Below are 27,742 nucleotides of genomic sequence, written 5' to 3' on the forward strand. Positions count from 1 at the left end.
CGCCTGATTTCCGGGGCTGTCTACCGACATGTCGCGTCGTCGCGACATCAAAGAATTTCCTACGTATTTTATGGGCCCGCCACGGTGTTCGCGGCTTGTTATTAAAGGATCACCGATCGATAAAGATCTTCGGGCATTTTCGGAAGTGATCCAAAGGGAATCGGAAGGGGGTCGTTGTCGTAGGAAGTCGGGTGTCAGACGGTGTCGGACCTCATTCGAGTTCGATCCGCAGATCTATAAACGTATCTCACTGAGCGAGTCTATCTTACGAACGCGAACATACGAGACGTAGTGTGTGCTCGAGCCAGAACGCGATACAAGACGACGGCCTTAATTAGCATTACAGCGTGTCCGTCCGACCACGAGTGGCTCACGACGGCATTACCCCAGGCGTTGCCTTAGATAGGCTCAGGATCGCTAGGCGTTGCCACAGGTCGAAAGCAGAGCACAAGCCCCTACGCGTTCGAGTCTTCGGCAGGGCATAAGCCCCTACGCGTTAAAACGATACAGGGCACAAGCCCCTAAGCGATAGAAACATCATTATGCGGCGAAATAAATTCGTGCAAACTATTTGTAGTTGCATACGTGTATATATTGTGATAATAAACGAAACTACAGTGCGACAATGAAAGTTGTGGTACTGATACAATGAACAAATAGTAAGTAATTAGGTTTGTCCAAGAATAAAATAAATTATAAAAATAAAAATTGTCATAAATTCAAGTCAAATAGGCTTGTCGGAGAGTAAATCAATTGTATAATATCGTGAAGGAATACCGAAGTCATGATCAATGTAACTGTGCTGTCTAAGATAGCAGTATACGCATAATGTAAAAATTCAGTGTCAGACTGTAAATTTAGACTGTCTGCTTGCATATGAATGTGAAGCACTTCTGAGATACGTCGTTTGTGCAAATATTTTTCTTGGTCAAGTATTGAGACATTCTCCTAATAGAACTCATTATCATTAAAATTTTAAAAAGATTTATTCTTTATTCTAACAAGAAAATGTGCATTTATATTAAAAAGGGGACGTAAATAAAAAAAAATCGTTTTAATTATAGTTTAAATGTACAGATAAGACGCAAATGATCCTCAAAATCTTTCTACTTCAAACAATAGAGTTCACAAACATAATTTACGTAGTGGGGGAAGACCGCCAAATTCATCTGTTCTCAAATGCCCACAAGTTGAAAATTTTGTGGGTGTGAATTCGCATCCAGGTGTCCTTTACGGATTAAATACCTATTAATTAACATTGATATAATTTATTGTATAATATTGGAATATTGTATGCTCAAATTAAACACAAATAGTATCGATTATTATTAGCTAATGTAACTTATTTTGAATAATAAAGAATAAATTTGAAACAACCGACCGTTTTGAGCGTGGACCAGCTCGTCGTGGGCCAGGCTCGTAACGTGGTTCATGCGAAGAGAGAGGAACGGGAGTTAATTAACTGAGTTCTCGGTTAACATAAAGTTTAACATTTATTGTGTATTCAAGGCAAGAATGAAATTTAACACGTATTACATATTTAAAGAAATAACGAAGTTTAACATTTATTATATATTTGAAGAACGAAAAGATAACAATTGACTTCACCCGTATATTTAGTGTGCAAGAGTATCGCGAGGAAATAACTAAAGTATTGAAGAGCGGATTTCGGTCTGATACCCTGGTGAAAATAAAAATTGGAACGTAAGTCGAACGTAAGGGGAGAGTGACCGAAGCGTAAACGAAACTTCTAGGAGGCGAAAATTGGAACAGCGAAGTGTAAAAGAAGCGTTAACGCTTCCTTTACATTCCGCTGTTCCAATTTTCGCCTCCTAGAAGTTTCGTTTACGCTTCGGTCACTCTCCCCTTACGTTCGACTTACGTTCCAATTTTTATTTTCACCAGGGTATGATTTATCACGAGGATACAGAAGTATCCGATTTGCTTGAACGAGCATTCTATGGCGGTGCACGGACGGACAAGATAATTATTTACAGATTCTTGAAGCTCGTGGGCCGCGGGATTATTTACAATGGTTTAGTGTAACGATAATGTGTACGATGATATATTTAAGCACGCGTTCGGAGGGCCCGCCGCGGGGAGCGACGGCGCGGGAATGGTAGCGCGAACGTGGGCGAATTTACGTCGGCATCCCCTGGAGTCCGTTTAGGGGATCGATGTCACCTACGAGGACAGCGAAATCACTGTGCCCGGTATTCGATCGTTGGGATCAAACATTAGTATGCGGGACGACATTGACCGGGATAGCAAAACGATTTTCCCGGAGTTGCTGGCGGTATCGGAAAGGTATCAGGGTGGCTAGGTCGACTTTGGTAGATACTGAGGAGACAGCGAAACCACAACCTCCTTTTGCTGTCGGGACTTAGCCGAAATTCAGAAGTTGCTTGTGCGAAACCATATGAGGAACAAGGCTCAGCGCAGTGGATTTAGACGGTTGATACCGGACTCGTCTTTGCCGTCCCAGCCTCCCCTTTTATACCCGTTCGCTACCCTGCGAACGAGTGCTTGGGGGGGGGGGATCGGCCGGCCTCGGTCGGTTCTGTCGATCAGTTCTCCGTGCTGCCTGGAGGTTGACGATCGCTTGCTGGCACGGCCCGGCCGATCGGCTGGGTTTGGCCGCTTCCGTATGGGTTCGGCATGCGAGGGCCGTTGGGCCTCATATTGCCGTATTTGAAAATATTATTAAAAAAGTGGCGCACCTTACATCGCCCCGCGGTTGTTCGGCGGGGCGGCATTCGGTCAATGATCGCCGGGCATCCAGGTTTCCGAAAATTACAGGGACAATGCGGGAACGTGAAAGGTGGCATCGTTACAAATTCATGCATATAGAGTTGATGCATGTTTGGAATTGATTATTTAAATGATGAATTAAACAGATGTTTTAATTTTCACGTGTACTACACGATGATTAAATATATTAAAACACAAAGGAAATTATGTCATGAAATTGATTCGATGATGTGACAAAAGATTTAAAATCAGCATAGATCAAAGTGTCTATCTTGATCTGGCTATATTATGACATTTTCAACTAACACGTTAATTCTTTCAGGTAATACTCTTTCCGCGCGGGAGAATCAAGCCATTGCGAAACGACGAGTGCACGACGTCTAAGCGTTTGTAACTGAACATTCGGAAGATTATCTCTTGGCAACCGATTTTGCCAGCGACTCTCGTGCTTATCTCCATTATCTGAGCACTCGTCGAAGTAAGTTGTCAATGAATATAAGGTCGAGCTTCTCAGTCTCGCACGTGGAGCGTGCCCTCACACATGGGCCGCTCTATTTGGTAATTGCCGAGCGTTAAGATCCTCTCAAATCGCGCATGGAGATCGCGCGTGGGGAGAATATTCGCCGCAAGAGCTCGTGACGAAATCATAAAAAATACGCTCTCATGTCGCGACGCGCTAAACAAGAATTAAATTATATTCGTGCAATTAGGGAAATATGTAAATATATAGATTATTTTCTTTGTCTCTTTTTCTCACATTTTTATATTAGATGTAACTTTATCCATATTTATATTTTATGTTATTACATTATATAATTAGATTGTCAATTTACATTATCTACGTTATATGCCAGAACATCTATTTATTTAAAATATTTAAAATTTCAAATACACGCTAATAAATTGCACTAATTATTTATTATAAAGCGACAACAAATAATTTCGAGAAATGCGAGTTATCGACTTTACATGCACTTTTTTAGATAGGAGAAGCGACAACAAATAATTTCGAGAAATGCGAGTTATCGACTTTACATGCACTTTTTTAGATAGGAGACTAGACAAAACATGCGCGCGCTACGTGCGCGCCAATACGACACGACACGAAAGTCGAACGTGACACAATCGAGCTTAGAACAACCAATTGGCATTGCGGAAAAGAGACAATGAATTCGACTCAGCCACAACTTTAACATAATACGGATTTTTTATTAATGGATAAATTTGCGTGATCGTGTTATACATGAAGATAATGCCACTTGGGTTTTTTTAATTTTAACAACAGTTTTTTTTAGGTCTTATTTCTTGAAATATCTAGAATAAATAGAAAGCTGATTTATGCTCTTTCTCAACTTCAATAGTAAATTGTAATGTATGAGATTGATAAACAAAAATAATGAAGAGAAAAAGATATTTTTAATTTATGTTATATGTAGTACAACTTACCTTAGTAAGGTCAACTGAATTTACCGATCTCTGAAATCCTCTTTAGTTGCACTACAATGGACTGATAATGAGCAATGCCATTGCGTTCGTTATCCTTATATATATAGCAATCGTCATTGATAAATAACACAGTTAAACATTATATAACCAGATTTTATTCTCACATGTGTTTAATTTAGGCTTGGATAATCTGTGATCTATCTTAAGCGTTTCAACAATCTTTCTCAGCTATCTTCAATGAATTGAGCAGATTATGAAGGTCTCTCACTTACTTATATAATCTCTTTGCCGCTATGCCTCTTCTACTCTTTATATATTGTATATCATGATGGAATATATATAATCCTTTTGACGGGGATAGAAATGCCTATAGCCATTTAAATTGGCAGAGGCACATATACATACATATACATTTTGAATATACATATATGTATAATGTATATATATATGAGCCGGTATCCCTACAAGTTCAGATGGCTAGGCATTTCTGTCCCCACGTGTACATACAACTTAGTGTATGTACAATTAGTTATGACCATGGACATAGGAATATAAGAGACATAGGAATATAAATTTGACAGAGCATAGAGTTGTGGGGGGGAAGCCACTTCGGGACGGTGCGACGAGTACCCAAATTTCATTGACTGTTAGTTTGCGCAAGCGCAATGATATAAGTTCTCATGTTCGTGTGATACACACATATACATATAATAGACCGAGTATCCCTATGCTTTTGCTGTGGAGTGGAGGGGGTGAACTGGGACCCAATAAGAGTGAACTCAGCACAATCTCCTCCCGCATTTCGGCTTTACTCCCCTCGCCTAAGTTATGACTTTGTGCTCTGTCTCTTTATATTCCTTGGTTATGACTTGTGCGTATCCTACTGTAACCGGTTTGTGAAATTCCTTGAAATTTGACTTTTAAAATACAAAACTTAAAGGTCTATAAGAATCTTCGTACATGTAAATGCAAATAAAAATTATGTACGGGAGAGTTACCAAATGCGTACCAATCTCCTAAATCGTATTTTTTCAATATTTTATAGTTCTATTTAATAGAATCAACATTTAATAACATGCTATCAACATTTTAAGAAATCAGATATAATTAATATAGATTTTTGATCAATTTATATAGCTGATACTAATGTAACCATGCAATTTTTAATTAAATTGTTATTTTTTCCTAAAAGAAAGATTATTATTTCATATTTTACATTCATCGTATATCCTCCTCCTCCTCCTCCTAAGTCGTTTCATAACTGCAGAGGCGTCGTGATCCGCAAGACAAATGGACCTTGTCACAGTGAGGCGTCACTCCTAATTTCTGTCCAGTTCCTCGGCCGGGCGTCTCTCGTAGAGAGTTGCCCGTTAGGACATTCACTTGGTCAATTCACCTTGATGGTGACCTCCCACGTGCGCGCCTCCCAAGGGCCTTGCCTTTCACAATCGTCTTTTCAAGACCGTCTTCCCGGCACATTATGTGTCCAAAGTATTGGAGAATGCGGTCAGAGACAAGCGATTCCAAACATATCCGTATCCCGAACTTATTCAAGACAGAGATGCTCGTGCGCATCGCTGTCCATGGGACCCGCAAGAGCCGCCTGTAAGTCGCATTTGTATGCAATTTTTATTTCACTCTGTGGAATTTCACAAAGTCCGTAAAAAAATCTGTCAAATATCAAAATATTCTCCAAATTTTGCAAGGTTCCATAATCCGAATTAAAAATTGCACATAAATGCAGTTTACAGTTTTCGAAAGTGAATCAATAGCTTGAATTTGCACACTCGTTGAGCGTTGCATAACTTTTTTTCACCGAGTTATTCAACATTGAACCAAAAATGGTCCTTATGCTTCAACATTGAATATCTCCCCACTCGGTGATAAAAAAATCGCACAATGCTCAACAAATGTGCAAATTAAAGATAAAGACATACACTTTTAAATGCTGTAAACTGCACTTGTGTGCGATTTTTAATTCATGTCGAGAAGCCTTGCAAAATTCGTAGCAAAGTGTGTCGCATTTTTATTTCCATATAGCTCTGTAAAAACTCAGTAAAACTCATTAAAGTCGATATAAAAAGTAAATACTAAGTTGTAAAATGCTTTTAAAAAATTTTATTGTAATTTGTCATTTTTTAAATAATATTACACTCTTCTTTCGAATGTAGTATGGAAAAAGTATGGTTGCATATCGAAAAAAATTTTGCTGTAGCACAGTATAAGCAAATTATTAAACTCGAAAAAAATTAAAGTAAGGGCTTTGGGCAGAAAACCAAATAAAAAAATGAAACTTACTATTTGATGAAAGTTAGTTGACTGATGTAGCTGATGTAGCCGTCTTGGCTGGGACATTCCAGGAAACAATGTCAGCACTCGAATTAAATTAAATCGCTCACATATTTTAGTAACTGGTCAAGAACTTTCTTATTGTAAAAATATGCTCCAAAAAAAAAAGAAGTGAATAGAGCGAAAGAGAGGGAATCCTGCGGTGTCGCAGTTTATGTATAATACAACTTATGGAATGTGCTAAATCGAGAAATTAGATTTTTTATTGACAGGATCTCTTAAACAAAATACAACCGTTAATTCCTCTTGAACTTATTAGAGAATTTAATTTGAAATCATTCCGTCCGTCTCAGTCTCACTGTTAAATCTTACAACTATTCACTGCAGGTAAACCGTCTTCGCTTGTTTATCAATTTGAGTTTCACATTTCGTTATTGATGATTCACTACCTCACCATTATAGATTTTGTTTAATTGGTCATCTATTGATAAGTTCAGTTCTAGTCACACTCAGAATTTTGGAGATATACAATTTGTTACTTCTAAAAAAAACATTTATTTGTCTCTTAACCATTGGCGATTTCTCTTTTATTAGTAAAATTTTGAATCAATTTCAGACTTCGGTTGAAAACAGATAAAACATATTTTTATTGTCCTCCAGGCTAAGAGAATACTTTGTGCTCCAATAAAATTTTATGGATCTGTCGCGACTCTACACCTAATATGTCTGCCATGGACGGTGTTTACTTATTAATTTTCTTTATGAAAATTTAAAGTCTTTGACATGTTTAAAAATTGAGTTTATTGCCACGAATAGGACATACATGACAAAATGCAGTTTTCAACTATACCTAGGTAAAATATTACTGTCAATAACAGTAGTTATAAAATTAACCATATTCTTTCATTATCGACTTGAATTAGTGATTGAAAAAAATCAACTGGATAATATCATAAGGAGACTTTATTAATGTCACAATAAAGTATTTTTAAAACAAAATACTCATACAAAAAGTATAAAATTGAACATTTGTACATTGATTTAGCGCTTAAAAGTACGTAAAATAATACAATGTAACGCGATGCATGTTAATACACATTACATAACTTTAAAGATTATTAACATATAATAAACTTCACGCATTCTCAGAGATCAAGTTTCACCTGTTCCTTATTTAATTCTTCTTTCATAATTTGCAATACTGCAGTTTCTATCTTAACGAGATAAGTTCTATGTAGCATGGCTAGTATCACAATTCCAACTTCTCATCTTCGCAATAAAATAAAATATGCAATTACATAGAAACAGAAAATGTAGTTCGCACTTAATTTAACTTTAACTTACAAAATGAACTATTGGTTATGCTGATCGTAAAGAGAGAAGCGTGATTATATTCATTTATATACAAATAAAAATATGTACTGCAAATATGAGTAACGCCGCAATTTAAATATGTTGATGAGCTAATTTATAAAATACAAATGTCTAACAAATGGTTTAATGTTATGTTAGAGTCTGCGCCTGTAACAATAATAATCTAGTTCAGTAATTAAGTACATCTAGATATGTCTAAAATAATAAAATTAAGTACAATTTTTCTACAAATATTATAAATTACAGAAAATAAGACTCTATTAAGGAAATTGTACACAAGCGTAACTACAGTAGCTGCACGATGAGGGTCTCAATTAAAAGTCATCTAATATTTATACAAAATATAAATACTATTTATGTTTCGGTAGTTCATCGAATGTTCTTTAAAAAATTATATATTTAATTAATTTCATATTAAGTTCTAATTTTCCGAAATGCGGCCTACGTAGAAATTTTAATTAAAGCACATACAAGAAATGAATATTGCTTAATTGTCAGTGTTGTAATCTTGCGCATCGCAGATCATTTAAATTGTAGCGACAACACGACTATATCGAATATACAAACTTTCGGACTTTTTGTGAACCTCAATAAAAATTGTTGAATATTAATTAATTAATTCATAAAAAGAATATTATTTAATTTATATTATTTATATTATTTATTATAAAAAAAATATTATCTCGTCAGAGAAGACTAACATTCGATGAAACCGACAAGCTTTTTGTCTTCATACAGAGTAACTTAAGTCGTTTTGTTAGTCGGTCGGAAACGCGACATGTAAAAGTCGCAATCCGTGCAATATAGTGTTGGTTCAAGTACATTTCTCTTCCGACAGAGATTGCAGGGTGTTACGAGTGCTCTCACGGTGGTTGCAATGCCTGTTGGCGTCTGCAAAGGAGGCTGCGTCACCATCGGGACGACCTTCGCAGTGGACATCGCAAAGTGCATCTGTTTGGAAAGCGGAGGATGCTGGTAGGCCGGATACTTCACATTCGGCTGTATCTGACCGTTCTGCAGAGTCTTGGGATACTGATTAGGTACCATAGAACTTTGTTGCTCTATCTTCTGAGACGATAATTGTCGCTGGTAGTTGTCATGTCTCTGCTGATAATTTTGCGCGTTTTGTTGTTGTTGCTGCTGATAGGACACAAGTGAATTAGATGATGGTTGATACTGCGGTAATGGTTGACCCGCTTTAGTCTGCGGAAAAACAGTTTGATAGGGACCTTGATAGGAACTTTGAGAGTATTGACTGTGATATGGACTCGGCGATTGATTAGGCGGATAAAATTGCTGTTGCGAATGCTGGACAGTTATCGGGCTGGCATTGTGAGACGGAATTCTTTGATTCAGAGTATTCTGCTGTGATTGAGCAGTCACTTGTTTGTTCATTTGATTATGCTGCTGCTCCAACTGATTATGCAATTGCTGCTGATAATATGTTCCATAGCCGTTTTTCTGAGGTAACATTTTCGTTTGTTGCATGCCATTTTGAATGTATTGTCCATTTATTTGCGTTGGATAAGGACTAGCTGGTTTCTGAGTTTGCGATAAGGGAATAATCTGATTTCTTGGATAGGACGCTTGCGTCTGCGGATACACCGATTGCATATATTGTGTGTACCCATTCTGAGTATATCTAATCTGCTGTTGCAGCTGCGGTGAATAGGACGTCGGTTTCGAAGTGTTTATGGAAATGCCAGCATAGGTTTCTTTACGATCGACCACATCTTTACCTTCGTTTCCACAAGACCCGCAAGATTTTTTATCCGTTAGCGATCCAATCGAATCGTTTGAATTCTGTCGTCCGAATGTAGGTTTAAGAGTATCTGAAATTGGATTAACGCTCCTCAGTTGATCCTGAAAAGGTGTCGCCGGCACGCTGTCGGCTTCGCTCTTCAAGGGAAGGGTCTGTTGTTGGAATTTTGCAGCAGTATTTTCGCGAATCGTCTCTGCCTCCTGAAGACTTCTGATTTCTCGCAGTACTTGAGCAGTCTCAGGTTTGTTCATCGCAGAACGCAGGACTCTTTCCAAAATAGGATTGGGTATATACGAATCCTTTTCATCATCCTCCGCTGTTGCAACAAGCACCACTTGATCGCAAAATGATACGCTTTTCTTTTTACCAATCCGCCGTTTTACCTTTCGCGGAGCAATGTCCTCTTCGCTTGGCAGTATCGTTGTATTTTGAATAGTGTTCTGCATCGCCACTTCGCTGATGTCGTCTTCCGGGCAATCAACAGGCAAACCATTCTCATGCGGGAGTGTCAAGGACATGGATAACATCGCGACATTTAATTCGCTCTGTTGAACAGATTCGTTTGGCGGCAACATCGCGATAAAGCTGCTTTGGCTGGAACTAGAGTCAAAACTAGAGTTTAAAACGGTCTGTGAATTTGAAGATTCCATCTTCGTAAAGACATTATTCTCAGAAGATAACTTGGCCGATTTCGTGCCCTCTATCGATGATGTTTCCTGAGACATATCCGATATTAACGAGGGAACGCAATTTGCATTCTGTTTTGTTTGAGGTTTCACATCTGTGTCGGACTTTGAGGCTGGTTGCAGCTTGATCTGTTCAAATCTAGCAGCCATATCTTTTACCGAAGAAGCGACTCTCGGGCAGTCTGTAACGTCACGACCTTGATCATAATTCTGTCCAAGATTATTCATCATTAAATCACTAGTTCTCCTAGCGATAGTCGGTCCTGGAATTGTCGGCATTGACGAAGGCCTAACTTTTGGAATGTCTTGATTTAAAGGTGCTTGCCTTTTCATTTTCCTCTCTGCCTGTTTAGCTTGCAGTTCTCTCAACCATGTTTCGCTCGATGACTTCTCCTCGTCCTCGTGCTCCTGCGCTCGGTTCTCTTTATTTGATTCATCAGTTAAAATTTGTTCCCTCTTGTTCTGTAATTGTGCTAACAGGCTGCCAATCTGCTGTGCTTCGAATTGCTGCGCACGTTGTTGCGATTGAAGAGTAACCTGATGCTGCTGAGGCTCTTGGAGATGAGTTGGCTCGTCAATTGGTGGTGGCGGCGGTGGAAAATCTTCACTGGTTTGTCTCGAATGCGACACCGAATGAATCGATGGATATGGTGGTGGTGGAAAGTCCTCGCTCGGTTGCCGTGAGTGCGAAATATTATCGTTTTCAGGATAAGGTGGTAAAGAATCTGGTTGAAGCTGTTGCTTGACGGGACTCTGCTCATTGTGCACATCTGCACGAGTGACAACGAAGGTCGGCTCATAGAGTATGCCGTTAGCGTATTGTACAACGTCATCCTGAATTCTAGGCTTATTATTGTAATTTGTTTGACATGTTCCAGAAATATTCTGATCATTATAAGATGGTAAAAATGGAAGCGAATGCGATTCCGATGAGTAATCAACATAATCTGAGTTTCTGTTCGTCACATTAGGTGAGTTATTTGCGTTCATGTGATTCCAATAAACATTGTTTTGATCCTGCGATGAGTTGGACACGCACCGATTGTCCGGTAAAGGATATGCAGCTTTGTCGGATTGCTGCTCATTGTGCACTTCGCCCGAACACTTAGACTTGCTAAGCTGAGAAGTGGTTCTGAGCGGAGGGGGCGGAGGCACTTTCGCCACGTGTAACACTTTACCGGCATTGCCATGGAAGCTCTTTCTCATCAAACGGCTTCTTTCGAGATTTGGATTGCTAGTATTTCCAGATCCGTTGTTTCCGGCGAATTCCAAATGTCCCTCTGACAAGTAACCGCTCAGTGATTGGCTTACATCATTACCTTTTAGACCAACGCTGGAATCGTCCACTGACTGTTTCGGTAAGACGGATGATCCTTCCGCATTCACGTTTGCCTGGCTATCCTGTCCTTCTCGTAAATCCGGCATACTTCTGTTCTTCCTTTTGATCAATCCGCCCATAAGTAATTTTCTGCGTATCTTGTGCTGTTTCTTACCCTGCTTCTGCTCGATCGTAGCCGTATTGTTGAGCTGGGTATTTTTTATGACAGTTGCATTAATCTCGGTTTCCTTCGGCTTCTCAATCTTCATTCCTTTTAGAGACGGTGACAATCTAGATGGTGCTATCGAAAAATCCTTCGATACGTTCTTATTCCTCTCCTCGCTTCTCGCGCGTTTCTTATCTTTCTTGTCATCTTCACAACGTTTCGTACGGCTAAACAAGCCAGTCCTTTGCGTTGGTCGATCATACAGCATATATTCTTCATCCTCAATGACGTTCACCGCTGTCGCTTTACTACGTAGAGTCTTTTTCTTCGGTAAAGTAGCGTAAATCTCGATACTCTTCGTGGCAGGTTTATCCACTGTTGTTGGTGCGTTCACTAGAAGTTCCCGACTATTTTGTCGGGAATGATTACCTTTATCTCGTGAACTTTGCCTCGAGTGTTGACTCGATTTACTGTTCTCTCGCGAGTGTCTTCCTTCGGGTACCCCATCTGGAAAAAAAAGAAAACGCAATGTCATATACATATTCTTATTTTCTGCAGTTATTCTATAGTTTTAAAGGTTGCAAAGAAAACCGATTTTGTTTTCAATTTTTCAACAAATTTTTTCGGTTCCTTTCCCAAGGAGTAGAAAAATTCAATGGAAAATTTCACATATATATTCATAAAATCTGTCACATTTGCAACACTTTGATACACTTTTTAAAATTCTAAAATTTTATAACAAGCATATATTTATTGCTAATAATGTAAAATACAAGAAAAATAAAAAGCAAACTACACAAGAATAAATAAAACAAAATTAATATATTTTTCAAGTAAAACGAATAACTCTTGATAATTATTAATAATCAAAATTCTTTAAAAATGCTTGCGAACATTATAAATAATATAAACATTAACTTAAATTAATCTTTACACTAGTTGTTACGTTTCTTAAAACAGTTTATTTTATAATAATTAATCCTCATCTCAAGGAATATAGTATTCAAATATAAACATAAAAATTAACTCATTATTAATTCCAGCGTTTATACGAGGTGTCTTATTTTAATAATATGTTATAAAATACGAGAGTTATAATTTATAAGAGTAGCTTACATTTAATTTACAAAAAATTTACACGTTTTAACGAGCAAATTAAAATAAATCACACAAAGTCACATTACTTCGTGAATTCCAATTAATATTTATGATAAAAAATATTAAAAATTAGATAGTATATCGTTTACATAGCAATTTTTTGCAAAAAACCGAAATTTTTCTAGTTTTTTTTCCAGCAATTTGAAAAAAAGCAGCTTTTTTTAAACTATAGCATGTTCTATCAAAAGGATCGATATCTCAATTCCTTACCTTCTTTCTCACCGTTAACAGTGACTTGTTCCTGCAACATTCTTCTATGCAAACTCCTCGTTCTCATGACGCAAGTATTGTGTTTCATTCTTGCAATCGTGATTGTGTGAGGATTATTATACGGGGCGTCCATCGCAGCTCTGGCTTTATTGCTGGCCGCGCTGCACAATGCGACAGCTGTGTTAAGATCACCAGCATCTTCAGCAGCACGAGATTTATCCAGCAACGCGTCCGTTTCTTTGCATAATCGTTCACAATCGTCGCCGGAAGAAGGTTGATAACCTTCCGGTATTTGAGCAAGCTGTAAGAGATGATATACAAATTACGAAAGAGTACGCATAAACATTTTGCGATAACGATTAAGAAATTTAGAAATTTATATCTATGAATTTTTGCCATTATTCTCAATTTTGTTAAAAAGGTATGTATTACATTACTGAAAATAAAAATTTTATAAATTATTTTATTATTACATTTCTGTGTAAAATGTAAACACAATTCTTTTATTATTTTTTGATTTTTTGTTTGTGATTCTTATGTAAAATCACATTTTATAATTTAATGAGAAAGTAGCATTATAAATTCAATCAAAGTTTTTACATAATAAATATATATTAATAAAAAAAACAATAATAAATATTCATGCAAAAGTTTATTTGGATCTGTTTACTCGTTTAAACGCTTTTTTTACTTAAATCTGTATGTAAGCTAAATTATTTGTTGTTTTTTTTATTGTAGTTGGCTTCAGATAATATTTAGAACCAAAATTTTGCGGAAAATTTTAACCAGTTTTTTGCAGCCTTTTATCGTTTTTTTTTAGCTGGTGTTGCTAAAACATCTATGTAATATCTTTTATTTACCTGTAAATTGTGCTTTAAACCCTGCTGAAGTGGAAGACTGTCCGTAGAAGACAAAGAATACGAGTCGTAACCAGCATCATAATGACCGCTGCTGCTGCTCGAAAGTTCTCCAGATTTGCTGATAGGGCTTTTAGGTACACCCGAATTTCTCTGCATTTTATTAACAATGTACAGATACGTATTGTCCATTGTAGTAGATGAACTCGACGACGCGCTGTTCCGATCACCGGACCAATTACCGGAATCTCGTCTTCGAGGCACGTTCATATGGTCAGGGATACTGATACCATCTTGCGGTGCCGATCCCACGCTTAAGCTACGTGTCAACTGCATCTGCTGCTTTTTCTGTTGCTGCATTACATTTTCCACAGCGCGACGGCTAATATACTTCGATTCTACTTCACCATCAACCGTGTCTACGCCCTGCGTGATATTATTTTGATGTCAAGAAATTAAATACGAAGTCTATACTAGAGGTGTGCGAATAGTTCGAACTCGAATCCAATCGAATCGAATCACAATAGAGTCGATTCGAATTCGAATCTGCAGATTCGAAATCGAATAGTTCGAGAATTTCAAATCAACAATGGTTCGATTTCGAATCGATCGCCTAATGTAATATTAATCTGAGAAAATTTGATTCAGATTCGATTCGTATTCGAATTAAAGAGATTCGATTCGATTCGATTCGACCATGCAAAAACTTGATTCGCACACCTCTAGTCTATACATTTGCTTCAGTAAAAGAAGAATCTATAGGAGATCATTTATAAAAAATATTAATTGTTGTACAACGTACCTGATTGCTAAATATATTATTCTGAATGTCTGTGAGATTCTGGTAATCACTGTAAACGTTTCGTTGAGTGTAGAGATGCGGTGGACTGTCGGGATTGGGTGTGATGGCACGTCTGGCAGTGCTGTTGATGGATGGCTTTTCAGGACTAGGCGTGATCGAACGGCGAACGCTGTTTTTTGGGGATGTCTTCAGGCCATTGTTATTCGGAAAAGGGATAATAGTCTTTGGAGCATTCTCGGTGTTAACAGGAGTACCGGCGGGCGTCGCGTATAAGAGTAGTAAAGGTTGATAACGACCTCTTCTACACTTTTCCACGACTTGCTCCCATCGAGGTCCAATTTCCTTGACAGTGGCATCGTCAAAATAGATCCACACCTAAAGGTTTATTTCATCGTATTACACCGTGTTATAAGCTGTGTCACTGTAGCTATAAAACTACCTGTTGATACGAAGGTAACACTGACCTTCAATTTCGTATGGAAGAAAAACGTAGAATAATGTTTCCCGTAATAGGTAACTACTCCTACGAGATTATGCACAGTAGAGGCGCCCCATCGAGAGTCTACCACGCTATGGAAGACATCGCTAAGTCGAAGGGACGTGCCCACAGTCGCAAAAACGTCCATGATATGCTCCAACGACGGTCGTTCGCTGTCCCAGACGACACCGACAGAAACTATTTCCGGTCGATTCATCAGGGTCCGACATATTTGAATTTTCGCACCGCAAGAACTCTGAGCAAACGAATATAAAGAAATATATTTTTAATACAATACTTTATGACACAATAATAATTTCACACACGCGCGCGCGCGCGCAATTATACGGTAGATTTTGATCGTGTCCCATTTTTTGAGAGAAAGATCGGACATAAATTCGTGGAAAGAATGTATTCATAAAACTCGTATTCGAATGAGTCAGTTCTACTAATCTTATTTAAAATCCAATGTTATATGAGTGGGTTACCACGAAACTAATGACAAAATACAACGCGGCAGAACGCTCAGGATTCAACGCGTTAGTCACAGTTTGACCAAAGATTTATAAAACATAAACCATAGGCTAAGCCTTGCTTACCGGACAGTCACGGATGTCACCCATTCCGCCAGCTCTTCGGAGAAGTTGGCCGAAGAGATCCGGATTATTTCTAGAATTCAATGGCGTTTGATGAGCTTGAGACGTCAACGCTGATGCAGACACATAATGAACCATCTGCGAAAGAAATGTAGACAATGTTTTTGTTTAACAAATTTAATTCATTCAAGTTTATTTAATTTAAAAAATCAATATTTATAAAATATAGATTGGCAATGGAAGGACAATTATATAATAATATAATTAAAAATCAAACAGAGAGGATGCTCAGATATTTTTAGTAAAGGAGAAATAATAAAAACTAAATATTTACTGTTAGATTAAAATTGTTGAAAGTAAAGTATTTTCTATAAACTTTGCTAACAGAAAAACAATAAATCTAACATATGATATCTGTCATGTTCGTCGTATTTAATAATATCAGCAAAATTGCAACGAAAATCAAATAAAATTAATAGATTATGACATAAGATCTGTAGAATAAAATTTGACAGCAATCTGGCGTTTCATGTTTAAATAATTTTAAATAAATTGGCATAATGGAATAATAATTTAATTTACTTAAAAAAATTCTTTAATTAACACTTAATTAAACACAAGTGAAACAAAAATATTAATACCAATAACTTAATTAGAATTTAAATAATTAAAAAAACAATCAATCTCAATTTCTATCATTATTATATTATAATATAACATTTCATCATATTATCTCTGCAAATTTGGCCACAAATTTAATGCGGGTACAATTAATGCTTATTTGTTACAAAATCCGGATCGAATCTGTTACTGAACTGCCGGCATACTGCTAACATTCTGTTTAGTGGATAACAGCAACTAGTTTCATGCTTTTTACGGTTCGCTGATCAACGATGCCCGATGTGAACACGCCAAGGAAAACCAACTCCACCCACGAGATGCTGAGCGCTATATGTGGCATTATATGACTGTTCTCTTCTGTTTGCACGATATACGTTATTTAAGTTGCATACAGAATATTCATAGTATAAAGTTAAATTATAAAAATATATCTGTTTGCTGTACTATACAATAATAGAATACTGATATTTTATTAAAACAAAGCCCAAAAGAAATTACATAACAAATCTTAGTACATAAATATGTATGTCAATATGTGAAATCAAATTTCAATTTGTTTTTGCAAATTTCACTTCTCGACATTTTGCAGTTGAATTGCATTAGAATAAATTGGTTTAATTTTATGATTACTCGTTGTATAACTAAGGAAAAACAAGAAAATTACAAAATAAAATTTTAACAAGCGAAAACTATATATATTTTTTAGTGATAAATATCTTTATTTTTGTAGTTATAAATTTGTATAATTTCAATTTTTTGCGTAAAGTGATCTTTATTATAATTTATCAGCATAATTTGAGAAAAAAATGTACTGTCACGATTAGATAAATAAAAAAAAATAATTAAAACTTGAAATAGAAAAATAAGAAAAGGATCTCTTACTAACTAAATAAAATACTTAAAAATTGTCTTTCTACTTAATCACAAGTAAAATATTTTTGTCATGTTTTTTAACTAATAAATTTACTGACAATCTCACTAATTCGAAATTCTGTTTTCCTCAGTTTCTCTTTCGTAGAAATAGACCATGAGAAGAAAAGTTGCTAAGTATTGTACTTAGGTAGGTAGGTAGGATAAAACGTGACACCCTTAAAAGATCCGATGTCTATTATATAGAAAGACGAGAAACACAAAAAGGTATTGTATACTCAGGTAAAAATCTGGTAACGAATACTACGAATACTACGTGTAGTACTACACACAATACTACACACGAAAACGTAAACTGGAAGAAAAAGCGGAAAAATCCCTAAAAGATGTAATCGAACGTCAATTAATTTGACGCTTAATCTTTACTTTAGAAAATTTTTACTTTAAAAAATTCATGAAGAAATATCGCGTTTGCATTTTCGAACGCGATATTTCTTCATGATTTTTTTATATGCATATATTAATATGGCATGATAAGCATGCAATGTGAAAAGCATGACATTAATTACACCAACCTGTGTAAAAGGCAGTGGCTCCGACGTTGCACCGCAAGCCCCACAGACGCTTTGCTCGACGAGCGTCATGGCAAATTTCTGATGCGGTACACAATGCCTCGCGCTGCACATATCTTCAGCCTCGCTGCTTGCAATGTGAAGGTGTATACGTAAGAGAATGTTTTCCTGAAATTATAGAAAAAAATTTTATGTTAACTAGCACGCATTCCTTCATGTTTTCTATCGCAATTCGCAACTTGTCTTTACAAGGCCAAGTTGAATGTACATAAGTAGAAGTATATGTATCTCTGACATTTCTTATAAAAATATAGAATATAATTTTGTTATAAAAAATTGTGTGTCATCAACCTCGCGCGTTCAATTTAATGCATAATAAAGGTACGCTAGCCAGCAAATACTATTATACTCGATAAAAATCTTGCGTTTGAGAATATGCAGAATAACGGTACGTCACAGTTATGTTACTGTCCTTGCATCTATTGTACGTTTTCTCTGTGTAAGTACCAACTTGCATTGATATTATTCAGCCGACTAGTGCTGACATACATACGAGCATAAACTAGTGTCCAACGTGACTGTTGTGCAAACGAGAAAGTAGTATACTAGCGATATTTGCAAGGCTTAACTAAGATCATTATTGCTAGTCCAATCTCGTCTATGTAACTAGACATCATTAGAAACATTCGATCAGCTTCGAAATATTCAATAATGAAAATAGCGAGATTTTACCTGCGTCAGAGAGAAAATTCTGCAGAAGGCTACAATTTGACTTAATTCTATTACATTTAATATTTGGGCCTTCTATGCTGTAAAACTTTCTATGTTATTAACAAGAAAGTTCCACTCTTCTTCTCATTTTGAATATAATATACATTATAATATATAAATTTTCCGTAATATCATTTTTTTTAATTTTCCGTAATAGAGAAAGAAAGAAATACATTATTTATCTTCTTTACTTTCCTCGTAAATTGCAAATTAAAATTTTCAATTAATTTAGTATTCAATTAATACAGAAAGAAAATCACTTCAGCAATCACGATTTATCGTAAAGCAATGAATAAAAATAAATATTTTAGCAACATAATAAGTTTTAAATCTGATCAATTGTCATTACATGTAGAATTGGCTACATGTATCAATATCTCGCTGTTTCAATCAGAAGTAATGATACCTGGAAAAATAGAAATGATTGGCACTTACGAAACATTCCGCTGCGTCGTCCATAAAACCGAGCTGAAACCTCTGCTGATCGAGAAAGCTCTCGGCCAACGCGCGGCGCAATGTGTCGGGCGGCAGAGCGCTCTCTTGCGAAAACTGCAGCTGCGAGAACAGGTCCTGAAACAAGACAATGTGACGAGGATTTAATGCACGAGCTACCAAACGAGATCTCGCCGTTGAGCATCCTGAACGCATCGATGAGAGACCGCAAAACGAGTAATAAATACATACGAATAATTATGACATGAACGAAGACATATCATTATACAATTATATAATTTTATATGTTTGTACATGTATAATATAACAAATATAAAAGATGTAAAATACATTATAATATTAATATTTAGCATAGAGTTTCCTTTTGGCTCAAATAAAGATATAATTTATCATCGACATTCCATCTATAGAACTATTAATCTTCTTGTATCTATTAGCCTTGTCATCCTGGTGTAAGTTGCGTGACGAGCAAGTACAAAATATGAAAATGTACCGGAATCAACAGGTGGAATAAATTGTACTATGCAAGATGAAAAGATCGGCTTTAATTTTAATGAACACATAGCATCAAAAACGCTGCATCTTAATACTATTATAACAATTAATACGTAATTTTGATATCGCAATATATTTTGATAACAAAATAATTTTTATTGAATACAGAAATTTTTTAAATTCTAGCTGCGTTACATATAATAGAAATTTTTTAAAATAAAATTACAGTTATAATTACAAATAAGTTTATAGCTAAAACCATAAAACACTGTAGGTGAATGAATGTGGCCTTTAATGATGAAAAATATAGATAAATGCAAACAGATTTCTGTATAAAACATTTCGTAAATAAACAAAAAAGGGAAAGAGGAATAAATCTGAATTTTCTTGCACAGAGTTACGTTAATCTTTACGTCACCATCGATAAAACCGCTGGTTTCGTGATAAAATCACATTGTAACGCTAAGCCTACCGCATTGCTCTGCTTCTTTCATTTCCCTAATCAACATACGTATCTACCAGATAATCAGACGATGCATAAATAATTTTGCGAAACGCGCAAACGATTTTGCAACAAGGAGATGGTGAGTGAAGTCCCTGAGTCGACGGTACACGACATGAGACATCGACTATATTTTATCTCGATTTTTACAACAACGGTCACCGTATGCCACCGCTGTGATACATGACAGAGGTCAAATAGAAGTACCGGACCGGTCGTAATTTGCGACCTATCGGCAGCAGCCGGGTTCTAGTAAGTTTCGTAACTAATCCGCCTCCCCCTCCCAGCGATTAGTAAGTATAAGTAGCGGTTACATGTAGAAAGTCGGTGCTGCGTCGCTTCAAGGTGCTTACCCAACGCAGCATTTCGACAAAAATGCGCCGGATGCAAAAGGAAGAAGGAGCAACTCAACTGAACAACTCAAAGTGCGTTACGAGAATCACGCGAGTTGCGAGTTTTTGGTTTTCCGACTTGTAAAGAGGACTAAATATATCAAACAATGAAAATAAAAATCGATGGAATAATAGAATAATAAAGTGGAATTAGTTTCTAAGATTTTTCAATGAATTTCGATGTTTTAGTTGGAATTCGTGCCAGTCATTCTGTTACGTCTGAGAGCGGCAATCTAGTACGCTACTACGTCAATTCGCGTTTGAAGTGAAATTCCTCAATGAAAGTTACTGCATGTCGTGTACTAACTGTCTACTAGTAATGACAGTAGTGACAGATGTGGTACGAGTCCCGGTCGACGTAAAAGCAACGATGGTAACGGCACGTCCATGTGCATCAGGAAGAAGAGAATGTGGCACCTGTTCGAGACAGGTTTGTCTCCTGATGCAGAAGAAACCAGCCGGTTTTAGCGTATGTATCCAGTATTGTGTTAGATCGAGTGTAATCATCGAACGAAAGCGGTGCTTTATCGATCCTTAATGTCTCGTGGTGTGTTCATTTCTTGAAACTTATAATAGAGTATTTCGAGATATAATATCTATTATATAGAGAAAAATTGCTTGTTAAAAAAAAATAGTAAATAACTTTCAGAATCAATAATCTTTGATGCCCATCTGCCTTTCGTGTGGAGAAAAGAGAGAGTAAAAATTATAACTACACATGTCTCTATAGAGACCTTCACACGCTCAAACTATCTCAAGCCACGGTCTACAGTAATTTGAGAGAAATCATATGTGGATTGTCTTAAGGTAATTAGTTTAATGACTAAATTCATTATCGGTCATTCACTATAACTAGATTAATTAGCACTCTTTGCTATTAAGAGTACGAGCTTCAAAGAGCTCTATATATAACACGACTCTCTAAACTAATGAATCAATAAAATATAATCGTACTTTTTTCAGATCGCTCAGCTCGATATTGCAAACAGAGTCTTCTTTCTCCATACCGCTATCTTCTCCTTCTTCTTTGATTTTATCTTTAATTTTAATTCTCGTCTCATCATTTTTGATTTCCTGACGAGATATAGGTGACGGTGGGGCCGTCGTCGACATGGATGTCGTTGCCGACACATTCTGACGAACCTTTATCCACTTTAACATTTTTACATCTTTGGCTCAAGCCAGAGACATAAATTTCATCCCTTGTACTGCATACTCTGAATCATCGTAGTCATCTTTAAACATTAAAATTTGTACAGCTCTCATCAATTTTGTCAAACGTCGATACGCTCCACAATCGAAATGAAAACATTGCAAAATGATATATCTTCCAGGCCGGATAAAGACAAATGCGAAGTCCCACTCGGTAAAAAAAACTCTTCGTGACGGATTCTTGGTACGATAACGTTATTTGCAATGTCTACACGCGACACTTTACTTGCTCGCCTGATAATATCATTTGGTATATTTGCTCTGTAACTTTACACCGCATTTTCCCTTTGTCAATCTTCTCTTTTTAGGCGATAATGTACACTGTTATCTTTCCTGTTTGCGCCCTCGTGTAGGTCCTCAAACTACGATAGCTGTATTTTTTTTAAAGAGATAAATCAGGGACAACGACCGTTTTTCATAGTATTATTCTTTTCGTATTTAACAAAAAATCGTCGCTTTTCTATTTTCGAGATTGTTGAACAATCTGCGCAAAATATTGCAAGCGTTATTTTGTGACGTAACTGAATAACGCTGTAATCGCGATGCATCAGATAAACGAGAGAACGCGAGAAGAAAGGAGGTACGAAGGTTGACGATGAGCAAGCAGGCAGGCGAGAGCCAGAGAGGCAGATGCTTCTTCATAAAGAACGGAGGAAGAATCGTATCCAGCAATTGCATACCGGATATGCCGGTAGAACCCGTTGTCAGATGAATCGTAAGCACGATTAAAAACGTAAACTCGTTTAGCCGACGAAGTCGTCTTTTTGATTTGCAAAATTGACATTATATATGTGATTAGCTTGCGGTTCCAATATTATCTTGACTCCAAACATAGCAAATCTTCGACAGGTTCTGATGAAAAATCTGATGAATATTCTTTAAGAACTCGTTCATTCGTCAGAGAGCGATTGTCTGAGAAAATTAGTTGCAATTTAAAATAATCATACGGTAAAAAATCTTCTTGGAGATCTTCAAGATATTTATGAATATTATGTAAGTATTTTTATGCCGTTTCTTTGGACCAAATGCAGAATAGTTTTGCATAAATTTGCAATTTCTCAGATTGACGACAAAGTTGCTCCATTGGATGTTAATGTATGAATCGAATGTTGGCGTGGACCGCTTTGTTCCACCTCGACGTACCACGTGCGCCTCCTCTCCTTCAACTGCGTTAGCTTCTCAGGAAGACGAGGAGTAACTTTCTTCCGTTCGCAACTACCGCTGTTTCATATCCGCGTATTTCGATATTCCAATGAGGAGATTTTAACATATAGTTGTACACTGTGCACCGTTATTGTCTAATTAACACTCATCCTCTCTTTTTCCGTAAAGAGATATTGCAACACCATCGGAAGTAGATAATATCGTCGCACGTTTTTTCCTTGCAAACACCTTTACACTCCAGTTCCGGATCGTCAAGAAACGCGAGATTGAAAACACTTTCCTTCGCACAACTTCGACAGTTTCACAGCTTAAACAGCACGACGGCACGGAGAAACCGTGGAGAAGGAGCACGGAACTACCTGCACGCGGCGCCGTGCACCCGTACCTGAGCCAGCGTCCCGCGGTGCGCTGGCGAATATCCCCCACCCTCTCTTCTGACTCTCTTCGTCTTCCTCTTCTTTCTAAGGAGCTACACAAGTATCCCCTTTCTCGCTCCGTCCCACCTTTCGATAGACCCAAGAAGTCCATGACGCCATGACGTCACCCGTTTAGCTGTCCTACGTTCACCTACCTACCTGGACAACCTGAACCACAGCAGCCTATGGCCAGGACCGTAGCTCTCGTTGAAGATTTGGATAACCCACATTTCTTTCAACGATAAGATAAATCAGATAAATCACCCAATTATCGCTTTTGTGAAACTATCGATTTCTTTTGTTGCCATTGGAGTCGCAAAAAATTTATTATGACTCAGGCTAAGTTTATTTCTGTGTACAACGTATCGTGATGCTGTAACATTTTGCGAGTTATAAAATACCTATAGTTATGACTGAACTGATGCCAAGCTGTACGCACAACTCAGTCGCGGAAGTTGACTAAAAACGCAAGCGTTTTTTTCGGTGAATCAAATAACTGGTCAAAATAATTAGATTCTTGCATGATAACGAGAAGATATTGAGGTACAAAAAATCATTATAGAAGCGTTTTGTTCCAAAAAAACTCAAAAGATTTTAGAGGGAAGCCATAGCGGCGGGAAGCTATAATGGCGAGTAGTAGCCAAAGGGTTCAATTATAAAGAGTACGATACTATTCATACAAGCACAAAAAGCATTCATAATACAATTTGCACGCACCAATTTTTATTTTTTTAAGAATTGAAAAAATTGATATTTTTTCCTATACAATTATAAAATAAAATATTGCTAGTCGAATAAACAAGTTTACCGTCTTCGTGTTCCGCGTTCCATTCCTGACACTCTTAACTGATTGTAAGTTACGAGAATATAAGGAACGATTTGCTCGTATCAACGTACGTATGTATAGTATTAATAAATAACTAATATAGAAGATAAAAGATCTTATACATCGCTATATATAGATAGACAAACACAATTTTGCTATGATACATGGACGATTTTTGCTAAAATACAAAAATATATTCTCAAGAAATTTGATGATAAAATACAGAAGACATATAGGTATACGAGAAACGAATTAGATATGCTTAGATCCAATTAAGACTAAGATATTTCATTTAATGTTACATACGTAGGATAAATAATATTGCGAAGGATTGATTTCATGCGCTCATACACATACATACACAGTACCAAACAGGAAATTGTATCTGTTAGATCCTGGCGATTTATTTAAGCAAGAGGCGTGGGTATTGTCGCGTAAAAGAAGTAATCACTTAGGTACGTACAAGGATCTGGAACATTTCCTCCCTCGTTTGCGAGACAGGATGTAAATCTAGTTTGCTTGTAAAATACTCGATCAAATACTTTTAAACGAGTATTAAACGATAATCCCACCTCTCTATACTTTCAATCTTGTCGTGTAGAAAATCTCGGCAATCGAGTTTCCTCAAAACATTCTTCGAGAAAATAGTCAAACTACATTAATTTCAAGAACATTAATAACAAGAAAAGCAGCAAGAAATATACATATTTATTAAATATGGAATGTAAAAGAGATGTTAAAAGAAAATCAAGAACCAGTAGTTTGAATCAACTTTCAGTGCTCCGACACGCAAGTTCAAAGGAACTATTAGCGGTGGCCGGAAATGATCCGGTAATAGCGGGAAATTATATCAGGTGTCCGTAACCGAAGTGGTAATCTGTAAATGTGTTTCTGCCGCAAATTGTCGCGAAGCGCAAAAAAAAGTGTTACAAATCGCGTCTTCAGCAGAATTGCAAGATGTATCGCGCGTTTTTCAAAGATAACAGTTGTTGTTGGCGACACTAGCGAATACTTTTAATTGAGCTCCTCTCCTAATTATGCACGCAGTCGTCTATTAACATCGGTATCTAACAGCCAACTGTATTCAGAATACGGAACATGCAAAGATACAAGAATTATGCTTAAGCACTGCCGATATGATCTGTGCCATTAGAGACATTGTACGGTTCATATCATACAGCTGCATCGGAATTGAATTCTCATAATGCAACGATTATATAAATTTTTAACGTAATTCCGGCTTTTCAGAAAATGCAAATAGACAAACAGGAAATACTTTACGAGGAGCTATCGCCTCCTGAATAATCATAAAGCTAAATTACATTGTCTGCACAACATTAAAAATTCTGTTCCCTTCCTAGTTAACTCAAGCAAAGTAACTTCGATCAGTCACTCACCGATAGTAGAACATTGAAAGTACTTATAAGTTGAAATACTTGCAAGTTAATTTAAGGGGACACATTAAACAAAAATTGCAAGACCTATATATATTTTTTTTTTCAGAAAATATATTCTTAATATGCGCATTCCTTAAAAATTGATGAGCAAAGAAGATCGTATCATGTGGCAAAGGGCTCTCGTAACATCGAAGGATTCTCGCTCCTATCCTCCCATCCTCCCATGCTCCAAAATACATTCATGATGAATCATCTCAGGTATTTTATATGGTTTAAATTCTTCGTTGAGTAGATATTAATCATATTGGTATGCAAGAACATAATCTTTTTTTTTTAATCTTTATTTGTAAAGATTTCATGCAATATTAAAATAGTAAATCTTTAGTATTTTATTTAAATAATAAATATTTATAGTAATTTAATTTAATATTAAGCCTTTGTAGATGGATATGCCTATTGGATCCATTTGGGTTCTTTTTTATTTTGTAAACTTGCTTAATTTTTTAAACTGGCTTATGGAATAATTTAATGATAATATTTTATTCGAATCTAAGGTCAAAAATAAAAAATTCGAAATGGACTCAATAATAGGCAGAATTTAAAAAATTCTCATAACTTGGTTTTTTAGTGTTACTAAAAAAATGTTTAATGTTACTAACAATAAGTAATGCCAAGTTTCCAGTTTCGCTTTATTTGAAGCTTATCAGTTATGCAAACAGTTAACTTCCAAATTGTAAGCTCTGCGCCACGAGTTCCTTTACTGGAAGTTATTACCTTTTTGAATTTTAATATTTTCAGGTCATATTCAAATTCAGCGATTCCAAGATTAAAAATCAAATTTCACAATTAATTAATTAGATTACTTTTTATATTGTATCATATTGAATTCATCATTTTGAATTTTACAGTTCTGAGATCAAAATAAATTCAGCGATTCCAAAAATAAAGCCTTCCATAAAAATTATTTTGTTAAAAAACTCCCGTCCTCAAAGGATTAAAAGTTTACAATAAGATAATGAATTAATTTATTGTAATTTTAGAATATATACAGAAGTAAAATTCATTTTTTACGTGTAATCTTTCTGCACGCTGTAGATATAATATCCGAAATCTTATCAGTAAGATAAGAAACTATCTAAAAGCATCTTGAAAAGATGTCACGATATTTATTTCGAAAAGTATTCAGCGTGAATAATGTAGCGTGGAACCCTGTTTTGGTCCAGCCAATAAGCCAGTAACAGGTAGATAGATCTATGGGGGATATAATTTCTAGTTAGGGTTTGGGTTCTACGTATAAGGGTGGATCCTAAATGCTATCCTGCACGACTTGTAGCTTCTGACATGAGAGATATTAAAACCCAAACTCGCTCAGCAAAGCTATTATCTCAAAAATACCAAGAGCTTCTTCTTTGTTTCCAAAATTGTTTGTGTCGAAATTACGTTACCTAATATTAAATTGTTCAATTATAAATAATGATGTGAGCAATTTACATCTGACATAAAAATTAGGATAAGGTAATGCTTGCAGAAATATTAAGCATCAAGTGCATTTAAATCACACAATTATTGTCACATGAATATTCTGAAATTGTGTAATGTCTGTATCTAGTGCCGTCCCAGTAAGCAAGAAACATTAAAATAAATTTCGAAGCGTTAATTTCATGTGCATTTTTCGAACATTTTTAAATAATATTATATAAATGTTTTGAAAATGTTATATAATAACATAGAATTTATCGAACATTGTTAAAATGTTTTAAAAACATTACTGCAAACATTTTTTTAAGGATTACTCTAACATTTACTTCAGGTTAATATAATATATCTACAATGTTTGAAAATTGTATATAATTATTACCTTAAAATAATGTTAGAATTATATGAAGTTTCTGTTATTACAATGTGTTTAATGCAATGTATATACAATAGTTAGAAATTAATGTTTGTAATTTTTATTTCAAAATAATGTTGGGTGAAGAATTTTCTCAACTTTTAGTGTAAATTCGTAGATGCTTACTGAAAAAATAGTTACGTTTGCTAAAAAATACAATATTTAAAAATTAAGACTTTAAGCGATACTGTCTGAAAAAAACATGATTATTGAGAAGTTTTATTATTCTATCATGTGCGATTCCGTAACTATTACTATTGGTCTTTA

General features: G+C 36.0%; 1 protein-coding gene and 1 long non-coding RNA gene across 2 annotated transcripts; one reads left to right on the forward strand and one right to left on the reverse strand.

The window, feature by feature from the left end:
* Positions 1-7,431: 7,431 nt before the first annotated feature.
* Positions 7,432-23,326, reverse strand: LOC105451827. Its single transcript, XM_011692519.1, has 9 exons — positions 21,524-23,326; positions 19,163-19,297; positions 17,960-18,124; positions 15,897-16,031; positions 15,284-15,553; positions 14,820-15,194; positions 14,021-14,443; positions 13,161-13,461; positions 7,432-12,299 (listed from the first exon to the last, which is right to left on the reverse strand). Exons 1-9 carry the CDS (start codon positions 21,728-21,730, stop codon positions 8,605-8,607), a joined length of 5,706 nt encoding a protein of 1,901 aa, XP_011690821.1. The 5' UTR covers positions 21,731-23,326; the 3' UTR covers positions 7,432-8,604.
* LOC105451826 lies at positions 20,515-21,615 on the forward strand. The gene is made up of 4 exons (XR_974628.1): positions 20,515-20,602; positions 20,759-21,038; positions 21,219-21,376; positions 21,533-21,615. It is a non-coding gene; the product is annotated as an uncharacterized LOC105451826 (long non-coding RNA).
* Positions 23,327-27,742: the final 4,416 nt, after the last annotated feature.

The sequence above is a fragment of the Wasmannia auropunctata genome, unplaced genomic scaffold (genome assembly GCF_000956235.1).
Source record: "Wasmannia auropunctata unplaced genomic scaffold, wasmannia.A_1.0 LD336043.1, whole genome shotgun sequence".
NCBI lineage: Eukaryota > Metazoa > Arthropoda > Insecta > Hymenoptera > Formicidae > Wasmannia > Wasmannia auropunctata.